The sequence below is a fragment of the Stigmatopora argus genome, chromosome 11 (genome assembly GCF_051989625.1).
Source record: "Stigmatopora argus isolate UIUO_Sarg chromosome 11, RoL_Sarg_1.0, whole genome shotgun sequence".
Classification (NCBI taxonomy): Eukaryota; Metazoa; Chordata; class Actinopteri; order Syngnathiformes; family Syngnathidae; genus Stigmatopora; species Stigmatopora argus.
In genome coordinates, this window is record NC_135397.1 from 11342101 (window position 1) to 11362362 (window position 20262).

The 20262-nt window shown below is 38.6% G+C and overlaps 1 protein-coding gene across 1 annotated transcript in view; it reads left to right on the plus strand.

Moving 5' to 3' along the window:
- Positions 1–20262, plus strand: part of srbd1 (S1 RNA binding domain 1) — a 36556-nt gene that overhangs the window by 8035 nt on the left and 8259 nt on the right. The window contains exons 10-16 of the mRNA XM_077614100.1: positions 2741–2844; positions 2919–3026; positions 3100–3257; positions 4269–4359; positions 4474–4581; positions 13782–13873; positions 16153–16235. Of these exons, the coding sequence (XP_077470226.1) occupies positions 2741–2844; positions 2919–3026; positions 3100–3257; positions 4269–4359; positions 4474–4581; positions 13782–13873; positions 16153–16235 (744 nt within the window). The remainder of the gene's footprint in view (positions 1–2740; positions 2845–2918; positions 3027–3099; positions 3258–4268; positions 4360–4473; positions 4582–13781; positions 13874–16152; positions 16236–20262) is intronic.

Sequence of the window (20262 nt, forward strand, 5' to 3'; positions counted from 1 at the left end):
ATAATTATTTATAAACAATCAATCAATCAATAATAAATAATACATAAATAAGTAGTCAACATAATAAGTAGGGAAGTGCACAAATAACAACAACAAACAGATAAATAATCAATCAATAAGTAACTAAATTAATAAGTAGTCAACATAATAAATAAGTAGTAGTCAACATAATAAATAAGTAGTAGTCAACATAATAAATAAGTAGTAGTCAACATAATAAATAAGTAGTAGTCAACATAGATAAGTAGTCACCAAACCTGTAGTTTGTACACCTTAAAATGAGTTAAATGCCTGAAATGCACAAGAGGTTGGAATATGTTTCGTGTCCCAGTTGTGTCAGTCAGGTCAGTTTGTGTGTTTGTTTGTGTGTGTGTGTGTGTGTGTGTGTGTGTGTGTGTGTGTGTGTGTGTGTGTGTGTGTGTGTGTGTGGTGGAGGGGTGTATGGATGTGTTGATGACAGTATTCCTCTTAAGAAAGCTGCAGAGAGACAGGGAGACAGAAAGCGAGAGGACAGCAGTTGGCCAGTTGCCCTCCCTGCAGGGTGATTTTGCCGTTCCTGGATGGATGATGACGAGGGTCATTCCGTCTTCTCTCGTCAAGCGCTGGCCACTACCTCACTACCTTTCACTCTTGGCTTGAGTTAATGCCCTAATGCACACTTTGCGCTCTGTCTCTCATCACATTTCCTCTCGTATCATTCTCTGTCTCAAACTAGTGACCCAACCCGGGGAGAAAGTGAGGAACATGCATCGTCTGCTAGGGAGTGTGACCATGTTTTTTTTGCGAGGCATTTGGGCCTCATACTTGGATTTTTTTGTGGATTATTTTGTGACAGTTAAAATAAATTGAATTGAATTAAGTTTTATTAACTCAACTTTATTATCAGGGGTTATCTCAAATCACTGCATATAAAGCAGGTCTTAAAGTTAACCCTGTTTACGCAAGAACCCGCGGCAACAGGCCTTGAAAATCTCTAAGGAAGAATCCTACAAATAAACACAAGACTCAATGGAAGCAGCTGTTTTCGATATCTGGTTGGCTTGGATTGATTTCAGTAGTATTAAATGATCTACTTTATAGCAGTTAACGGATTGGTTTTCATAATAGAACAGGATGCACATCATGAAACCTGTGAAATGAAATCCTAAAAGGCTAATGAAAATTTAAAAAAAAAACTCATTCCACTGTACTCTAGAAAATGTTAAAGTAGAGGGTAACCAAACACTACATTTCATACTGTATGTCGACTCCCATGTACACCAGAAATCACAGTTAGGTGCATACGTACATTGGGAACCCCATATATTCAGTCAGGCAGTCATTCTAGTTTGAAAAAAGTTTTGGGAGACTAAATATTCATAGTCCATTTTTTTCTTATTAAATGATTGAGCAGATTTAGCATTGGCTATTTTCAGTTAACTACTTTAGCCTCTTGGGCTTTTGCAGATGTTGTGCGTCTGTTGGGAGGTGTGCGATTTGATGAAAATCACTTGAGAAATGTCACCGCAGTCAGGGCCGCCGCCCGCAGCGGCAACATGCCATCTGGGGAGAAATCTAAATTTCATCCTAAATCAACCAAGCTTGCCCCTGACATGCCATTAGCTGTGTTTTTCATGTTGGTGTTGTCGCTTTTGTGCCCGGGTGCCGATGAGCTCTAATGGTTGTGGCAAGCCGCGTTCGTGGGCGGGTGGCGGGGGCAGGCCTGGCGGTCCTTGCCGCTGACAGTGGCACAGTGGTGGCATTTGTCAGCTCGCTTTTTCCACTTGGGTTCCAGATTGATGTCTCGTTTCTCGTGCCTCGTTGCCGTGGCGTGCTAAAGGTTCCCCGCTGTAAAGGTCAGACACTTACTACTGTTTGCTTAACAGCATGTAACAGTTCCTCTAAAGGGGTAGGCAATGGGGGTCACATCACAACAGGCCTGGCCAGAGGACACACTCTGAGGCTCATCAGGCCTGTTTTTATTTGTGTAGTGAAAGTATTTTTTTATCTTTTTGAATGACCATTCCAACTTTTGTCATTATGTAATTGCCTCTATCAGAGAGGGAATGGGACCCATTGTTGCCGTGAAAAAATAATAATCATGCCATCTGTAATGAACAAAATTCTCCTGCACGAAATATTACCATTAAATAGTTAGCTGCTGTAGTTTGAAGGGAGTAGAAGTCATGATATGGGCTCCACGATCCCTTAATTTCAACTATACTGAAAATGTTTGGAGCATCCTCTAAAAAACATTAATAATAACAACACACAAAATATTTTCAAACATCAACAACAATATCTTGGGAGGGAAAAATTATTTGGGAAACTATTTTAAGCAGAAGAATAATAAGCGACTTAAATCAGTTCCCTATCAGGGTCGCCTCAGTGATTTACTGCAATGATACTGCATTTGTGCTGTTTTTTTTCTTTTAATTTTGTATTTTTCATTTTTTATCTGGGCCGGGGACAAGCAGTGAATCCAAGTTGCTAAAGGAAAGCAGTATGTACATTTACACCACCAGAATGGAAAACTATACTTAGCCTTCTTAATAGCAAAGGTAACAAACTTTGCTTTTGATCTGATAGTTATTATCAAAGCAGATATATTTTGGAAAAAGTTTGTCCATACATGAGAACCTGTGAAGTTTAGTAGAAAAACAGAGCAAGATTAAAAGCAGTTGATATAATTTGAGAATTTTAAATTTCCTTCCAGCACCTTTTTAATGCATTAACCAGATCCTTTTTGATTGCTGAACAGACGTTGGCCGTCAACCGAGGCGAGAGTCTTAAATTGTTGACTGTGAAGGTGAACATCCCTGACAGAGTGAAGAACAACTTCACGTGGTGGTGCATTAACAACAGGTCACATCTCACACAGTGACTATCACACACATGCAATAGTATGAGCGATAAACTCAACTATTGCTCAATTACAGGTGGAAAACAAGGACGTTTGCGCACCAAGACCATCAAACACTCATCAAGAATTCAGTAGAGGACTCATACAAAAGGCTCATTGGGCCTTTTCTTACCCGAATGTACAGGTTTGTCAAACACATTTAACTAGAGCCTCACCATCAATTAGAACTCTAATTCTCCCAATGCCTCCGTTTTTAGAACGAACCTTACCAAAACAGCTGAGAAGGAATCAGTGGCCATGTTTGTGCGAAATCTCCGCCAGCGCTTGTTGGTGTGTCCAGTACGGGGTTGTGTAATGATGGGGGTGGACCCTGGGTTCAGACATGGCTGCAAGTTGGCAATCCTTTCTCCAACCGGTAAGAGAACATACCATCCTGTAAGTAGCATTGCTTTGAAATCTGAGGCTAAATAGTCATTTGAATTTGTCTACGGATTGAAATTGAATCTGTTCTCGTTATTTTCAGGGTTAACTAATCTTTGAGTCGCACTTGAATAGCAGTCAGGCTTTTTGAATTGAATGCTTTTATTGTCATTATACAAGTATCATGAGAATTCAAAGTCTTGATAGCCCTGCCCTTTTTCAGGTGAATAAAGAAATTGGGGGACTAATTTTATCCCCCAACAAAATACAAAAAAATCCGCAGGGCACAATGAGACAAACAACCATTCACTCACACATTCATACCTATACTATAGATAACTTGGAGTGTTCATTAAGCTTGCCATGCAACATTTTTGGGATGTTAGAGAAAATCAGAGTACGTGGAGAAAACCCACGCTGAGACGGGGACAACATGGAAACTCCACACAGGAAGGCAGGAACCCAGGCTTGAAACCTCGATCTCTGAACAGTGAGGTGGACGGACTAACCATTCCACCTCCATGCCTCCTGACTTGTTTCTGTCAGTGAAAAATAATTTCCTAATCCTTACTTATTTATTACTGAAATTGTCATATTTTAGAACTAAGTGCAAAAATATTTATTGTCCAAAAGTGATGTATTCCTAGTTAAATTATCAGTAAATTTTCAAACGATTTGATGTTGAAACATGAATGCCTTCCACCCTACAAATGCTCGGTACTAATAAACACTGGACACCATTTGTGTGTGTTTTTTATATAATTTGATAATGACACACCGACAAGCGAGGTACATTTGTAGTAGCAAGAGTGACATCCGCTTACGAGTTTCAGCATGGATTTTCACGTTTATGAACTTTTTTTTATAATAATAGCGGAAAAAATAGCGAATAAGTGAAGACGTGATAATCGAGGGGTTACTGTTTTATGATCTGTTATTTTCTGACTGAATAGACATAAATCTGGATTTGTTTGTGAGCTCACATTTGCTTCTTTTGTGCACTCAGGTCAAATTCTCCACACTGATGTTGTCTATCTGCATGGCTCTCGCAATGACAGAGAAGCAGAAAAACTGCGATATCTTATGAACAAATACAGGTAGTGACAGATTTTCCATTCACTATATTTTTAGTGGCTGGATATCTACATAATTAATTCTGCAGGTTATTCATAGTCTGACTCCCCTTTCCCCTGTCTGCTTGTCAACGCTAGCTGCAGCAGAGTTGTAATTGGCAATGGGACAGCGTGCCGTGAGACAGAGTCCTTCTTCGCTGATCTCATCGCCAAGTGCTATTTTCACCCTCTGGATGTGTCCTACTGGTAAGAACTCACGTCCATCGAACACTCCAGAAATGGAGTTCAGAGGCCGGTGACACTTAAAAGTTTCAAATGGGTTAAGGTTTTCTGGTATGTTTGCAAGAATGAGCTGTGGCTACACAGCACATGCTCAGATGATGCTCACTTCTTTATCTCTTGTAGAGTTAGATACCCCACATGGGATAAATTCAATCCAAACCAATCCTAATATGTGCTCCTCAAATAACTTTGAATCGCTGGTGGAAACACGTTTATCGTTTCAAAGGAATCTTCAATCTAATTGTGATTGAGCCATACATAACAACGACAGATAACCTAATACATAGCCAGGCAAAACATCTATGAAACAGAGCTGTATCAGTGATTCTAGCTATAGCCTAATGATAACAATTCTGTTTCAATATAGGTTTTATTTATGTTACTTAAATGGCACGTCATATTATCTAGCTAGCTACAAAATAAATATATATGCTGAGGGCACTTTATGAAATAGTGCAGCTTTTACAACTACTAAACATACATTTACCTCCTTGACAGTCAAAATTAATTAACGAATATTTAATACTAATGACTTATGCATTTCAATAAAAAGTAAAAGTATGGATAGTGAGTGGCGTGAGGAATGTGGAAAAACCCACAGATAGAGGTGAAAGAACTCTAGGGGTGGAGGTGCACAGGCAAATAGGAATGCGATCCCCTGACACTCCTAGTGAATATTGTCTATTAAAGCCATCTGGACTTTATTTCACTTTAGGCCAATTAAGAGGACGCTTTGCATTGCGCACTGTGTCTGTAACCTAGCCTGTTCCACAGTTGGGCGTACAACACCACAGGAGCTCGCTCCAAGCATAACAACCTAGTGGCCTCGCAGCGCTAGCTTTCACTCTGTTTGTTGACTTGAGGTTAGCATCGGGACCACAGCCTAGAACCACGCAAGCGGGAATGTGTATCATCCCGAGTTCATCAGCGGCTTCAGCGGGAACACCTTTGCTCTAATAGCTCACATTTTCGTCTTATAAAGATCGGTTTTCTTTCTGTTTTCATGAGCAGACACGGTAAAAGGGAGGCGTTATTACTTTCACGGGATTGTTTTTATTAAAGATATTTTTTAGTTGAGTCGCCCTGGTTATAATGTCTCCCTTGTTCGTTCTTTTAATAGAGCTATTTAGGATTTTAAAAGCCTCTAGGACGAATATTTAGATTTTTGATGTAGTTAATGTTTTATTATGAATGTTACCGCTCATTCAAAATGATATTTGTCAAACACACAACAATTCAGCACATAGCACATTCAATAAAAGCAATAGCCCTCTTGTTAAAACAAAAAAAAAAAAGAAAAAAAAATCTATCTCATGATAAAGAAACACAATTGTGTGGTCTTTTGTTGATTCTCTAAAATATATTTTATGTCTTCATCAAACTACAATAGTTGTAGAAGTAATTGTAGTAAAATCATATGCCTTGCATGATCAAATCAGTTTACAAAAAGATTTTCCAACAAGATTTGCTTTAAAATTATTTGTTATCGACTGCATAACAGCATTGATGGAAAGTGGCGTCCAATCCATTTTAACATTTGTCAGATCATGTAGAGCCATCTCAGCTCAAAAAATGCAATGCAGATCTATTGCTGTCAATGGAAGTACATGAGTTACAGAGAACTATTCACTTAAATACATGGTTGATCAATATAAATTATTGAACTCTTTTGCAATTTAGTCGGATTATTTAGATTTGAAATTACAACTATCCATTCATCTATTGCTGTGCCTCATATTGTATCTCTATACATGTCCGCTTTCAAAAATATGTTCTTCCAAAGCATAAATAATATAAAAGGCAAAGTAATTTTAGGTGACTCGTGAAATAATTTAAGTGCACTTCAGTGTAGTTTATTCTGTAGGGTGGTATATAGTAATATATAAACTAAGCCCCAATTTTTAAAGGTGTAATGTTTCAACTTACTGGAAGTACGTATGTAGTTAGTAATGTTAAATCTAGTATTTGCCACCTTCCTTTACAAACATTTAATGTATCCAGCTGGTTCGCCTGCCACTTTGGACCAACATAGTTCTTCAATGGACAAGTGAGATCATTGGGTCCCACGGCTCCTCTGCACTAACTCCAAGGGTTTCCTCCCCTGCTGATTGACCCATAGTTGACCTTGACCGTCCTAATTACGACGGCGACTTGACAATGAATTATCATTTTGTGTATATAAAAGGACTAGCGTGACTTAAGTATTGCCAGAACTGCCATCATTATCTTTAATGACGCTATTTCGTGAATATTTTGTGGCCATGCTGGAATCCTACTTAGACTAGTTCAATGTGTACCCACATCTAAACGCACGCTCCTGGCAACTATATTAGGAAATATCGGATATCATTGATCCTCTTAAAAAAAATCACTATTTGTATAGTATCTAAATATCCAGACTCACGATTAAGATTTTAGCATCATTACGTTAGAGGATTAAATTTGAACTTCCTGCGGAATGAAGGGCATTCCTCTTCATCTTATACAGCGTGGGGTATCATTGATCTGACAAGATTTGTCTGTGCCTGCCATGGCCCCACACGGGGTGAATCCACATTAGATTTCTTGCCATATATTTGGGGCCCTATTATGTGCTTGCTTCCTGCTGAAAGAGCATTACTGTGGGAAAAAACAAAGCCTAAATGCTTATTGAATGTGTGCATCTGCCAAAATGACCTTGTCTGTCAATGAGGCAGATGTGCCTCTATTTGTATCTTTGTGGGAGGGGTATACTGGTTGGGGGAGAAAAGGGTCATTCTAAATCTTTGTTTCATTGGACTAATTGGTAACGGACACGCATGCACGTATTGGAATAGTCCTGATCCCTCAAAATTGATCTGTCCCTTAAGGTGTAATCAATTCCAAGATTTTAGATTGATGTATTTTTTTGTAAATTTATGGACACAATATAGGACAGTTAAGTAATAATAATTTGGGGCAGGAAGCATTATAATACCAGAACAAACATACAAAATAAGACAAGATAAAGCTAAATAAGTGGTATGAATGAGGTCTTAATGTCATGGGTAATATTATGTTTTATGTTATATTCACACCCATCCTCCCAAATTTGAATGTTTGGTTACCAAAGTATATTTTATTATAGGCATTTTTGTTGTAGTTTTTTTCAGCTACGATGTTGTTGTATAATATGTCCTGTGATTGGCTGGCCACCGATTCAGGATTTCCCCGTCTAGTGCCCAAAAGTCAGCTGGGATAGGCGCCAGCACCCCCCGCGACCCTTATGAGGATAAAGCGGTTCAGAAAATGAATGAATGAATGTTGTATAACAGACAGAGTTTGTAAATTGTAATAGTTAATAATATACAGTTGTATTTAAATAGTTGTATATAAAAAAGAAAACCATCATGGCTTTTTTTCTTAACACTATTGTGTGACAAGCATTCAGCCTTCTTGTCAGCTTGATTTTCCATTGCAGTTAATGGGTGAGTGTTGTATGCTCAAAGCACAGGCTGACAATGTTTGGACCCTAAGAGGCTTATACTTATGATATCAGAGGGCAATAATACAGGGCAGGGTTTGTGTTCAGTGTGTGTAAGGTCAGAAAGATCTTTGGGCAGTGGCAATGATATACACACATTGCACACAAACATTAGCACTTCGGGCCATTAGAAAGTATACTCTTTTCTTGACCACTTGGTCTCACAGCTAAAATCAAATGAACACGTTGAATTAATTGTGTTCTTTAAATAAAAAAATATATTTGTATGTTATTTTATGAATATCATCATGTTGAAGACTCAGACAAACTATTTGAAAGGCTATTATAATTTTATTCTAAGTTGAAGATCTCTTTTTTTCTCTATTAGGTATTGTACTTTACTGTAGTAGTAGCCCTGTCTTTGCCCCAAGTAGTGCTCTAGTTTAAAAACTGAGAGACCATCTCTCTTTCAAGTAGTAGTCAACATTCTTCCTTTGATTGGCTCAATTGTCCAAGAGCGACATACGGATAGCTCCATGATGCGCCCTTGACGATGTCCTCCCCAAAGCTCACCCCTGGTGGGATGAGATCATTGTTATAGGCTAGCAGGACAGCCGACTGTATTCATGACTGTGTATCTACTGTCAAGTACTGTGATCAGGCTTGCTACCAAAGGCTAGTCTAAGTGAGGGATGAACACATTGACAGCATCCGTTGTTATACGCCGCTATCAGCAGTGTTCATTTATGTAAATTCATGTTTTATCTTGGCGTGTCTTTTAGTCTCACTATAGCAGGCTTACTTCTTGTAATCAACTGAGTGTCTACCAGTGTATAATTAGCCTAGACCTGTTTAAGTGTCCGTTGCCAGTGTGTCACTTTGTGTTGGAAGCTTACCCACGGCGATCATCTGGGTTTCTTGTTTTTAAGTATCCTGCCCTCTCCATGTTTTTGGAATCAGATATTTTGTGTTGTTGCCTTGAACTGGCCTGTGTTCATCTCCAGGTCAATAAACCTTTGTCCTGGAAGTGCCTCTGGCACTGTCTCGTGCATTTGAGTCTAGCTGTGTGTTCACCTCCCTCTTGTGACACCAGTGTTGACTGAGTCCTTGTCCAGGCATGCTTTGGCCTCCGTGAATGCAGCAAAGTAGCTCATAAGTAGCAGTCGAGCGAGAGTGGAAGTGCATCCACATCCGCATTGTTCACCTGGGCACATATGTAGAGATCCTTTCTGACAGTTTTTGATTCGATACGATAATTCTACGTTGTAATATCCCGATATATCGCAGAATCGATTTATTAAAAACACCCTCAATATCGTATAATTGTGTATATATATGGAACAATTCATCTGGCGTGCCAGGTTAGCATGTGTGTATGTATTGTGTTTTAGGACCTCTGTATGCATACATATGCAGGTTGTCGGTACATCTTATTATCCAGATAACAACACACACTGTCCAATCGTGCCTCACTGGCTGTCAATTCTGTTGCAACTCCTTCCTTCGGGGCCCCAGTTTGTAGGATGAGTTCCAACAATGTGCCTTATGTATATTTGGGGTTCTGCTGCCGCACGATTGACATAAGTGTCTGTGAGGGTTTGCTCTTTTCAGATGTGCCTTATACTGGCAGTTAGTGTTGTGTGAGTGTGTGTGTGCGTATGTGTGTGTGTGTGTGTGTGCGCGCGTGTGTGCGCGCGTGTGTGCGTGTGCGCGTGCGAGTGCAGCCTTCCTGCCTGCCTCCTAGCATCTTTGCTCGAGACTGACGGCACATGACACCTGCCATTTGGACGCTTTTCTCTGTGAAAAATGTCATCGTCTTCAAAACCGACATGTACTGTATGTATTTGTGGGTGGGTGTTAGGAGGAGGGAGGAAAGGGACTGCCCTCAATGTTTCCCTGAGGTGATGCTTTGCAGCTGAGTGAACAATGGAACCAGGCTGTTTGAGCACGGCACAAGGCAACTTGTATCGTTTTGTTTGTGTGTGAGTTCTTGACATGAAGACATTTTGGAGTGTTAATTTGTGACTACATAGCTTATTGTGAGCTTTAACTTAATGTCAATGCATGTCACAGGAGTTTGTGAGCCAGATTAAAAGACATACACAATACAGTAGTAGCTGTCCTACCGATATCCTTTTAGTATAGTGTGTTTACTTTTCAGATTTGTCATAATTGCCCTAATTCCTTTAGTTTAGTTTTTTAGGACATCCACTTTGAGCAGATTGATTGACCTAATTAATCTAGAATTCATTTCATTTCATCTCTCGTATATAATGTATGTGTATAGAATATATATAATGGGGTTCATTAAAAAGCCACTTCAGTTTCATCCATTGTTTTTCTTTTTGTCATGGGTCATTATCCTGTTGCAAGAAAAAATCCAAAAATGATTTTTAAAATATATTTGTTAAAAAAAAATGTAAAAATGCATTAATCAGTATATCTCACTTTGCACACGGCATGCAGCAGACACATCACTAAACCCACATTGAAGAGTAACTTAATCGGCATGTATGCATCTTCCAACCTCCTTCCTCTCAAGGTTTTGTCTTCTGAACTGGATTTGTTGGTGATATAAAAAAAAAAAATCAGACATAGGCTTGTCATCATCATTGACTTGACAAAAGCCTAATTGTCATCATACCCAGCTGCGTATGACGAAATTGATAGTGCTTCTCCACAAAGTGCGCTTTCCCAGGCAAAGGCCCAATATTATTGCCGCCTTTTGTCTTTACTTTCTGATCTGATGGCCTGTTTATAATTTGCAAGAAGGTTGTTTGTGTGCTCAGAGGCTGTAATGAGGTATCAAAGTGTGTATCCGTCTCCTCTGATATTTGGACAGCAAAGGGGGGCCAGTCATTTTATCTGTCAGGCCCAAGGGTGTGTACGTCTCCCTAACAGGCTACCAGTCACATAGAGAAGGATCGGAGAACCAAAGCTTGTGACTTTGCCCCAGGAATGGACGGCTGCATTGGCAGGCCTCTGTTTCTTCCGTGTGTATACAGTTCGGGTGGGGCAAAAATTATGTTCTCCCTACTACTCTACAACAACCCCACAGGGCCACGAAGTCATCACGTTACATGCAGTGGCTACTAATGACTTTGTGCGACCCACGTAGCCCTTAGTGCTGGCCACTAGACAACCTTCTGCTGCCTGCCAGGCCAATGTCCTCGATGTGACGGCAGCTAGTGATGCTATTGACTGAGGGCTCAGAGCTGTATCTGTGACTGTGCCTGTTACCCAGCAGCCACCCTACTGGCCTTAATTCACTTAGACATGATCAGGACTCTCCTACGCTCATGCCTTGCGGTATCATTTTACCCTTTGCACCTTTGTATTCCTTGTTCATGTTAAAATAAGACAGCACATGTATTGGACGGAAGTTTAGTCTACATACTTTCTGTCACATGAAACTCTCCCTCACTCTGCTGTTGCAGACACTCTTTGATTTTTGATCGAATATATTGGCTTTGTCTGTCGCTTATTAACTGAAATGTCACTATTTGTGTTAAACGTTCGTTCAAGTTGGGTTGCTAGGGCCCCCTAACACATTGCTTTTGTGAACACAGAACATTTATTGAGGTCTTCTAACATTGGTGTTCAGTATTTGAGTCCATCACTCTAGCAAGAAGGCACACTGGGTGAAGAGATAGACTGCTTCGTTAGTTTTCTGTGGTAGTCAGTTATAAAACCAATTGGTTTTGTTGGCCTATGCTTGTCACTAATGGTGATCAGGCCTCTACTGAACTCTCATCACTTCCTGCTGATTCTTGACAATTTGCCCCTTAGTTTGGCATTAAGCAACTTAAATGAATGCTCAAATAGTGCTTAGATTTGTCGATTTAGCTGCTAAATGCGAAACACTAGTACTCAAAAGGTTTTGTTAACGGTGTATGCTCTTTGGATCTTGTGTAGTGACTAATTGTCGGGGAAAAACATGGCGCAATGTCCTATTCTTCCAACACCTCTCGCTTGTGTTGTTGGGTTAATGACAAGCTCTGACTTGACCCTATTGAAGGTCATGTGCCACAGCTCGTTAGTAGCGTCATCATGGCGATATGTCAGCTGTCAGCCTGATGGATGGTGAACTGAAAAAAAAGAACAGTGGGGCATAGTGGGGGGGCTGGTGGTGACCATGAATAGTAGGATAAGGTCCTTTTTTTGATTGCAGGCTTCTGCGAGGGAAACGTATTGTGGGCCCTGTGTATGTGTGTGAGTGATTCTGAATTGTGCAATACTAAGGAGGCACTGACCTCACAATTATATTAAAAAGCCCACCGAAAACACTCCCTCTCTTCCACCTTTTGCCTCATCCATTTCAAGAACTGAACGACATGAAAGCTGGAAAAAAAAAATAGAATGTGTCCAACTCCTAGTAAAAATACCTCATCACACCTAAAATAAGATACAATCAATTAAAAATATATATAGTTTCAGAAATATATATAAAGTGTTATTATGAAACAATTTTACACAAGCAAAAACCAAATTTTTCTTAGGGGGAATTTTTGTGTGTAACGTTTTACATTGTAGTATTGTTTATCTTTAATATTTATGTTGTATTTGTTTTTGTGCTGATACACGAGCAGTTAATGTACATTTTTTTTGTTCTTATGAAGTGGCATTTAATTGTTGTTTCTCAGGTTAAAGTAGAGATTACAGTACTAAACATTTTTTACTAATCCGGAACATGTATTAGGATTGTTTGAAAAATCCTTAACCATTTTTTACATATACATATAGTTATTAGTTCTTTCATCAAATCAATGTAAAATACGGAAATTGTTAATTCAACTTAATAATACTAATAAAAATACAGCACAATGGATTTTGTAAGAATTAGCTTTATGGTGAATTTTTAAAATTCATTTGTACATTTCGAATGTCTTTTTGCGATCAATTTAAAATTGTGTATACTATTGATACAACTAAATAAATACTTTAAAATAATTGTGCTGGAAAATATTGTCATAAACAGTTCTAATTTAAAACGATGAAACGAAATTAAGCAGGATTATAATAACTGAAAAATGCATTGTGTTTTGTTCACTTATATAATATTTACATTATTATTTATTTTAATAAAAACTGCGTTTTGAATCCCAAACGCTACGCAATACACCCTAACGTCCTCTAGATGCCAGGAGTGTCACATGAACAGCGACCTCGTCGTTGGGAAATTTCTGCATTTTGTTTGTACAGTTTTTAATGTCGTCTCGCAGCCTTTTACTAAAGTGCTTGCTAAACATCTCATTTAGAATCTCTAACAAGTGTGAGAATAGTTTTATGCCGCGTGCTTAAAATTAAATAATCAAAACCCAATTTATTTTTTTTCAACATTGTACCATTTTCTGTTCATGTAATTATTTTTGTCTTATGCAATATATATTTTTTTTAATAAATCCACTACTTTTACAGCGGTGTAAAATACATATTGTACATACGAAATTGTGGGTTTCCAGTAAAACATGTTTTCTGGTAAATAAAATAAAAAACTTTTTTCCTCATACTATAAAAAAGAAGAACAAAAACAGAATGCATTTACGAAAAATGTAACAATTGGCCTCCATAAGACTAACTATAAAAGTAATTTTGCTTTCTATGTTGAGTTAATTGTTGTCCTATCATTAATGGTGACATTAAGACCACAATCATCCTGTGGTATTCCTCCTCTTCCAGAATGTCTCCCTACTAACTACACTTCTTTTTCCCCCCACACCAGTATTATCAATGAGGCCGGAGCATCCATTTATAGTGTGAGTACTGAGGCAGTCAAAGAGATGCCTGATTTGGATCCTAACCTCAGAAGTGCAGGTAATCCTGACCCTTAAATTGCCATGTTGGATGGTGTTTATTCAGGGCATTTTGATGATGATCCCACCCAGGTAGGACTATTGGCACTTGGGTCAATATCTGGCTTTGCTATTACATTCCCTAATGTCTCTGTGGTGCTCCTTCACATGGAATACACAGCGGCAACATTGAAACACTGTTGCTGAGAACAAATGTTTCCAACAGACTTCCTCTATAAAAACCTTAAATCAAGCGAGGCTGAATTATTCCTCGCCCGTTTCCTGTGATCCTGCAGCATTTTTTTTAGTAGATGTTCCCAGCGTTTTGGACATCTTGCCGGTGTCACTACGGTATTCTTTGAAGTGGCCACATAGGGGTGCTGCGCATGGAGCGTCCATCATTCCCACTCGGCGTGTGATAAAAGGGGACTGTGGCAGTATAAGATTATAATTTAAATACTAGTCAGCAAGAGAACTGTTTTTGTGTTTAGTCTATCCTTCCTAAATATGGCCAAACATTCATTTTTTTTTTATATCTTAACCAATTTCTTTTCATGGGAGAACCCACACACCAGAGTATAAAAAAGGGGCAAATGTGTGCTTGCTGCTCTTTTAGCATGTGGCAAATTTGAGATTATCAACCCAACATAGTGGTGGTCCTCTCCCAAAACCAGAAGTCAAGTGTGCTAATACCAAGATAGACTTTTATGAGGGAGCAGGGTAACACATAGCTTTACGACTGGCCGAAACTTGATCCTGTTATCGTAGTCTTTGCATCTTGCTTTAAATTTTGGGACTGGTTTAACACAAGCAAAAGAGCAATATTCAGCTCAAGACATTTTACTTTACTTTACTCTTTAACTAGTTCGAAATTAGTTGGCTAGGCCATTTTTCAACCATATTGTGGGTGGAAAAATCACTGTCCATACAGAATAATATAAGCACTCAGGATAATCTTTTAGAGACAATTAATACCTGGGCCTTTGGCTTTTTTACAAAGCGGAGGAAACGTTTTCAAATGCTAAAAGAACTCTGGTATTCTACGTGACAAATGTTGCTAATTCACCTTGCTCGGCCATCATATCGAATGATCAATCATAAGTATCCAATGGAAAGAAAACTTTTCTTCTAGGACCTCGACACAACCACTTTTGTTTGCCTTTGACTTTTTTTCTTGCTTTAAATTATACCAATCTATTGTGCTGATAAACCTTTAATAAGGACAGGGAGGTAAGATAGACGGCAGAGCAAAAAGCACATGAGACTTTGGTAGGTGCATTGAGCAAGGGCAGGTTTGAAACTCCATCCCTGTCTAAATATTTTCTCAGGCTGCAGCCTCTCACCGCAGCGACAGAGGAGAGAGAGAGGGGAGCCATTGATTCCAGACATACTCCCTCCACTCTATAACCCCCCCATTCCATTTTCTGTCAGGGACATCCACGACTGATGACCCGATACTCATCAATGCCAGCTAAACTCTTAAAAACATTGAGAAACATGGTTTAATGTATCATTTTAAATTTTCAGGCATTCAAATGCTGCTCTGAGATATTAGTTAAACACATTTGGTTTATAATTGAGATAACCACTTTGACTTCTTTTCTCATAAAATTATTATTATTATTTTAAGGTTAAGAATTTGTTCTATAATGGTGACCTTGCTTTGATTTAAAATTTCCCTCTATATATTTCCTATACTTTGATATAATCTTACCAGGGTTGCAAGACAATTTTTATTTGATTGAAAATGTCATTTTCAGGCAATTTTTGTTTATTTTTGCATATCTTTGCAAACAGACACATATTTTCATTAAAAGGTGGCAGACTAAATAGGCAAGTCAAACATTATACAGCACATTTAAAACAACAGCAGTCAAACAAATTGCTGTACACAAGATAAAAGATGTTTTCATTCATTTTTTTTTTCATTTTACTTCACTTTTGCCAGCGTTGCCACAGAGAAATACATTTGGCTTCAAGCAACTAATACTAATTGTGTGCATGCGCCTACCAAAATTAATGACTCTAAAGTTGTCTGTTCACATCCATCAGCAATGTAAATGACACATACAGGAGCTCTAATTTAAAGCAAGATTTAATTATTATTGGGTTGCCAGAATGACAATTGGATTTGGCCTCCCCCTCAGGCCTATGCATAATAAGAACATTTGAATTTTAAGTAATTATAAATAATGCACCTGTGAATATCATTAGCCTAACTCTGACAGTTCATGGTCTCCTATTGAGTGTTCAGTGAAGCATTGTTGGCGTCCTGGCTGACGTGTCTGTTTTTGTCAACAGTGTCCATTGGAAGACGTGTCCAGGACCCGTTGGCCGAACTTGTGAAGATTGATCCAAAACACATAGGCATTGGCACATACCAGGTAAGAGAGTTCATAGTCCTCTAATTAGGGGAAACACAAAAGATAATAATGTGTCGTGGACACAGGGAAAGCACTCTGTGTTAGTGCAAGCGTATGTCAACAGATGATGCTAATGGTGACCAATAATTCAATTAATGAACTTCGGTGACGTGTGTTTATCCTTGTACGCTTACTGCGTGTCATCCATACGTGCCAGAGTGTGTGAGTGCGCTGAGCTAGACTGTATGTACAGCTCTGCTTTATTTGACAGTATGAGAACTTTACAATTTACTTTTTTACACAAAAAGGTTGGATGGTGAATCTAGTTTTAAGGAGACTTTGTAATGTTTGGAACAGAAATGTTGCAGATTTTTGTTGTTGGATTTAATTGACAGATACAATTTGATAACATTCCAGAGAAGGTTTTTTTTAAATAATAGACATTATTATTACATTAGTTGTTGTTAGTAAATCCCTGAGAAGATTTTACTCTCTTAAAAGTCATCCTTAAAATAAAATATTCTCAATTGGCCCTCAAATGAAAATTTTCTCATTAAATCACAATATTTCTCAAAGCCTCACATTATAATGAGATTATGAAATTAATTTGGATTTTCAGGTCATTATTCAGTTAACTTTTTAAACAGTGTCAGAAACTCTTATATATTGTGTAAATGGAAAAATTGCAGAGCCGCTAATCCAATGAATTAAAGCATTAGCAATTTGATTGCAGCTCCCACAATTAGTGTGCTGCCTGCCTATCAGGAGGAAACTAGTGTTCATTGTCTTGCCTGTTGATAATTTGACAGTGGACCATCATAGCCAGAAATCAACTCTTTTATCTTTCAGTCCCAGGACCGCAATCGTCAAACGTGTGTATGACTTTGCGGTTAACCTCAGTTAATCACATCAATGTCATATCACGTTATTAATGGTGATGACATATTTTTTTTAAATCGTTGGCCAAACCTACTCGGTACAAGTATCATTGCGCTGCTAATTAATACAACCACAGTAGTAGTTTCTGTACCCCTGACAGGATGTTTGGTTTTACTAATGGTCTTTACTGCCAGTCCAAATTCAAAGGACAGCAAATACTGATAAAAAATTATAGGAACAGAAAGAGTCAATAAGAATGAAATTTTAAAGGTCGTAGGTTATATCGTCTAAGTGCCTATGTCTTCAATTTTGTGTGTTGAGCTTGTCCGGTCACAGGCCCTGCATCTCTCATCACATGACTCTCTAGGGTACCCGGGGGATGCGCCTCCCACCCTCAGATCATGTGACTAGGTCAACAAATGATAATATAACTGGGTAAATAAACCCCGGGTGCTGACAGATATGAAAAGGGACATCGCTCCAACCTGCGAACTCTCTGAAATTTCTCTTCTGTGTGTGCGTGTACCTTAAAGTACAACACATTTTTGTAATCGCTATACTTGTTAGTCCTTCTGCATGTGTCATTCATGACATTGTTCGATTTCTTAAAGATTATTGCCCACAAGGTCAAAACAGCACTGGGGCACGTGTAATTCTAGCCAGCCTGGCACCGCGGGAATGCTCTTTTGCTCTCATGCCACTCGGACCGGTGAGTGACAGCTCTGAGAGAACAGGAAATGAGCTGAGGTCTGAAAAAGTGGGGGATCATTAAAATCAGATTCGACTTAACTATTGCTGTGGGAACACAGGTTTCACTGGTGCTGAGGATCGACAGATACTAAAAAAAAGTACAGTATTATGATTTAGTACTTAAATTGCTCAGAAACTTGATGTTAATTTAGACACTAGTTGGGTGTGGTCTTTGGGTCACTTCAGCTGTCAATCTCTTGAAGTTTACACATACACTGCTGAGTAAGAAAACATTGTCTGGCCGCCGGATATTAAGCCAACTGTCACTCTTCCCCTCATTTATTTTTCCCGCAATTCCCCCAGTCTTACTTTTACCCAATGTGAGTTCCCCCTCCATGAGGAGTAAATGCTTGAGTTTAATGCTGAAACCAGGAAGATACAGCCACCATAACCTCTAATAGGCTCTTTCACACACAAATGATACAGAATTTATTTTTTCCATTACAGCAATCATAATAAAAGGTATTTACTGTACCGAAAACCTAAAGCAGTGTATATCCACAGTAAATACCTTACCTACATCGCTATAAGCCAGTAAAATGAGTACAGGATGGTCAGCGTACCAATGCTGGCTTTCACAGGCTACTCTAAAGTTCTTATGTCTCATTATAGTGGGTTTTCCCTTCGAGGTTAATTGAATAACTTCAGGCAGGTTTCAGGTGTGGTGCAAAGGGCATGTAGGTGTCTGTCTATATGCGTGCGTGTACCTGAGCAGGCTGTCAGTCACTCTTAAAAAAAAATCCCACAGGGGAAAATAAGAGAAGATTAGAGAAAATGAGTAAAGCCATCAAGGGTGGTGGTTTTAAAGCATGGGAAAACAAAATGTAAAAGACTTGTCAATGGTAGAAACATTTGAATTCTCCATTATGTTAGTTTAGATGTAAAAGATTGCAGAATAAGGTAGGTGGGACGATGAGTCGAAGCTTGTTGCTGACTCATCTCCTCTAGTAGATTGATAACAAGTTGTTAACCAAGTTGACAGTCTTGAGTAATCTTATACATTTACATCTAAAGTTATGTAGTTTCACTACTAATTGTTGGTCTCATATTTTTCTCTCACTGGTTATGAAAACACTTGTTATCAACTGTGCAACCATGCGATGCCAGGTCTTAAGACCCACTATCACCTTATGGACTAATTTACTGAATTCCATAGGTTGGACTTCATTGAGCCATAATCTACAGTGCTTTTTCTGTTGGAAAATCAACCAAAAGTGCAAAACAAAAGTAAAAATCCCATTTCTTTTCGTTACCGGAAGTGATGAAGCAGAACGTAGTCTTTTTTGCATGCTGTGCCCTCATCCGTTTGGTTTCCTTGCTGCCAGCATTTTGATGTTTTTTCCCCCCAAATTAAATCATTTTATCAGAAAAATGATTAGCTATAGTATGCTTTCTTTTAGAGTTGTGAAGCGTAAATGTAAGATATTTTCCATTTTTCCCAAATACGGGATGAATAAAGTTATCCAATCCAATCCAATCCAATTTAGTAGGCGCCCGAGATCCGATGTTGTTGGGCTCTCTCTCTCTCTCTCTCTCTCTCTCTCTCTCTCTCTCTCTCTCTCTCTCTCTCTCTCTCTCTCTCTCTCTTTTTTTTTCTTTTCTCACTCTTATTCATTCACTTACTTGCTTACTTGCTTTGGTGATTCTGCTTCCGGTTTGAATTTTTGTGGTAAAATCTCCCTGGTGTGTGTGTGTTCTTCTGTCTTGTGTCCTCCTCTGATCCACTTTCAATTATTAAAATAATATTCCAACATGTCGCATTCTAAAGACAATGATTCTTGACTACTGTTTTCTATTGAGTCATATGTCCTCTGCCAAAATTCTTACCTTTGCTTAAGACATTGATTTTAGCTATGCAGAGACTAACTGTTGCATACATTTTTATTGTACAATTGTAATAGTAGTTATGGATCTGTGTGAGTTTTGATAATTTATTTTTGAATACTTGTTGACAAGTTTCTATCATTGAATCAGTCTGTAAAAACTTGTGAGTCTGGCACTTAAACTCACACAGGGATGCCAAACGCTTCTCAAAGTTATCGTAAAAATTGTGGAAGCGATTCAGCAGTTGTTTTAAACTGCATCTAAACGAAGAAGAGCCAAGAGGTGACAGAATGTGTCTGTTTAGCCTCCATCATGTGGCATGATTCTGCCAAGGATAATAAAGTGTAATGAGTATTTCCAATGTAATTATTTCAGTTAAGAGTCGAAAATACATACCATTTGGCTCCTGCACCGCTAACTGATGTTGGCCTCTTAGTGGTTGCGACCAGTCTGGCCAAATTCATCCTTTATGAATGGTGTTTTGGTTTCCTCTCATCATTATCCGTCATCACTTATAAAATCAGGTTTTGCTTACTCTTTTTGCTTTGTCTCCTCTTGTACAGTATTCATGTCATGTGGTGAAGGATTATGTATT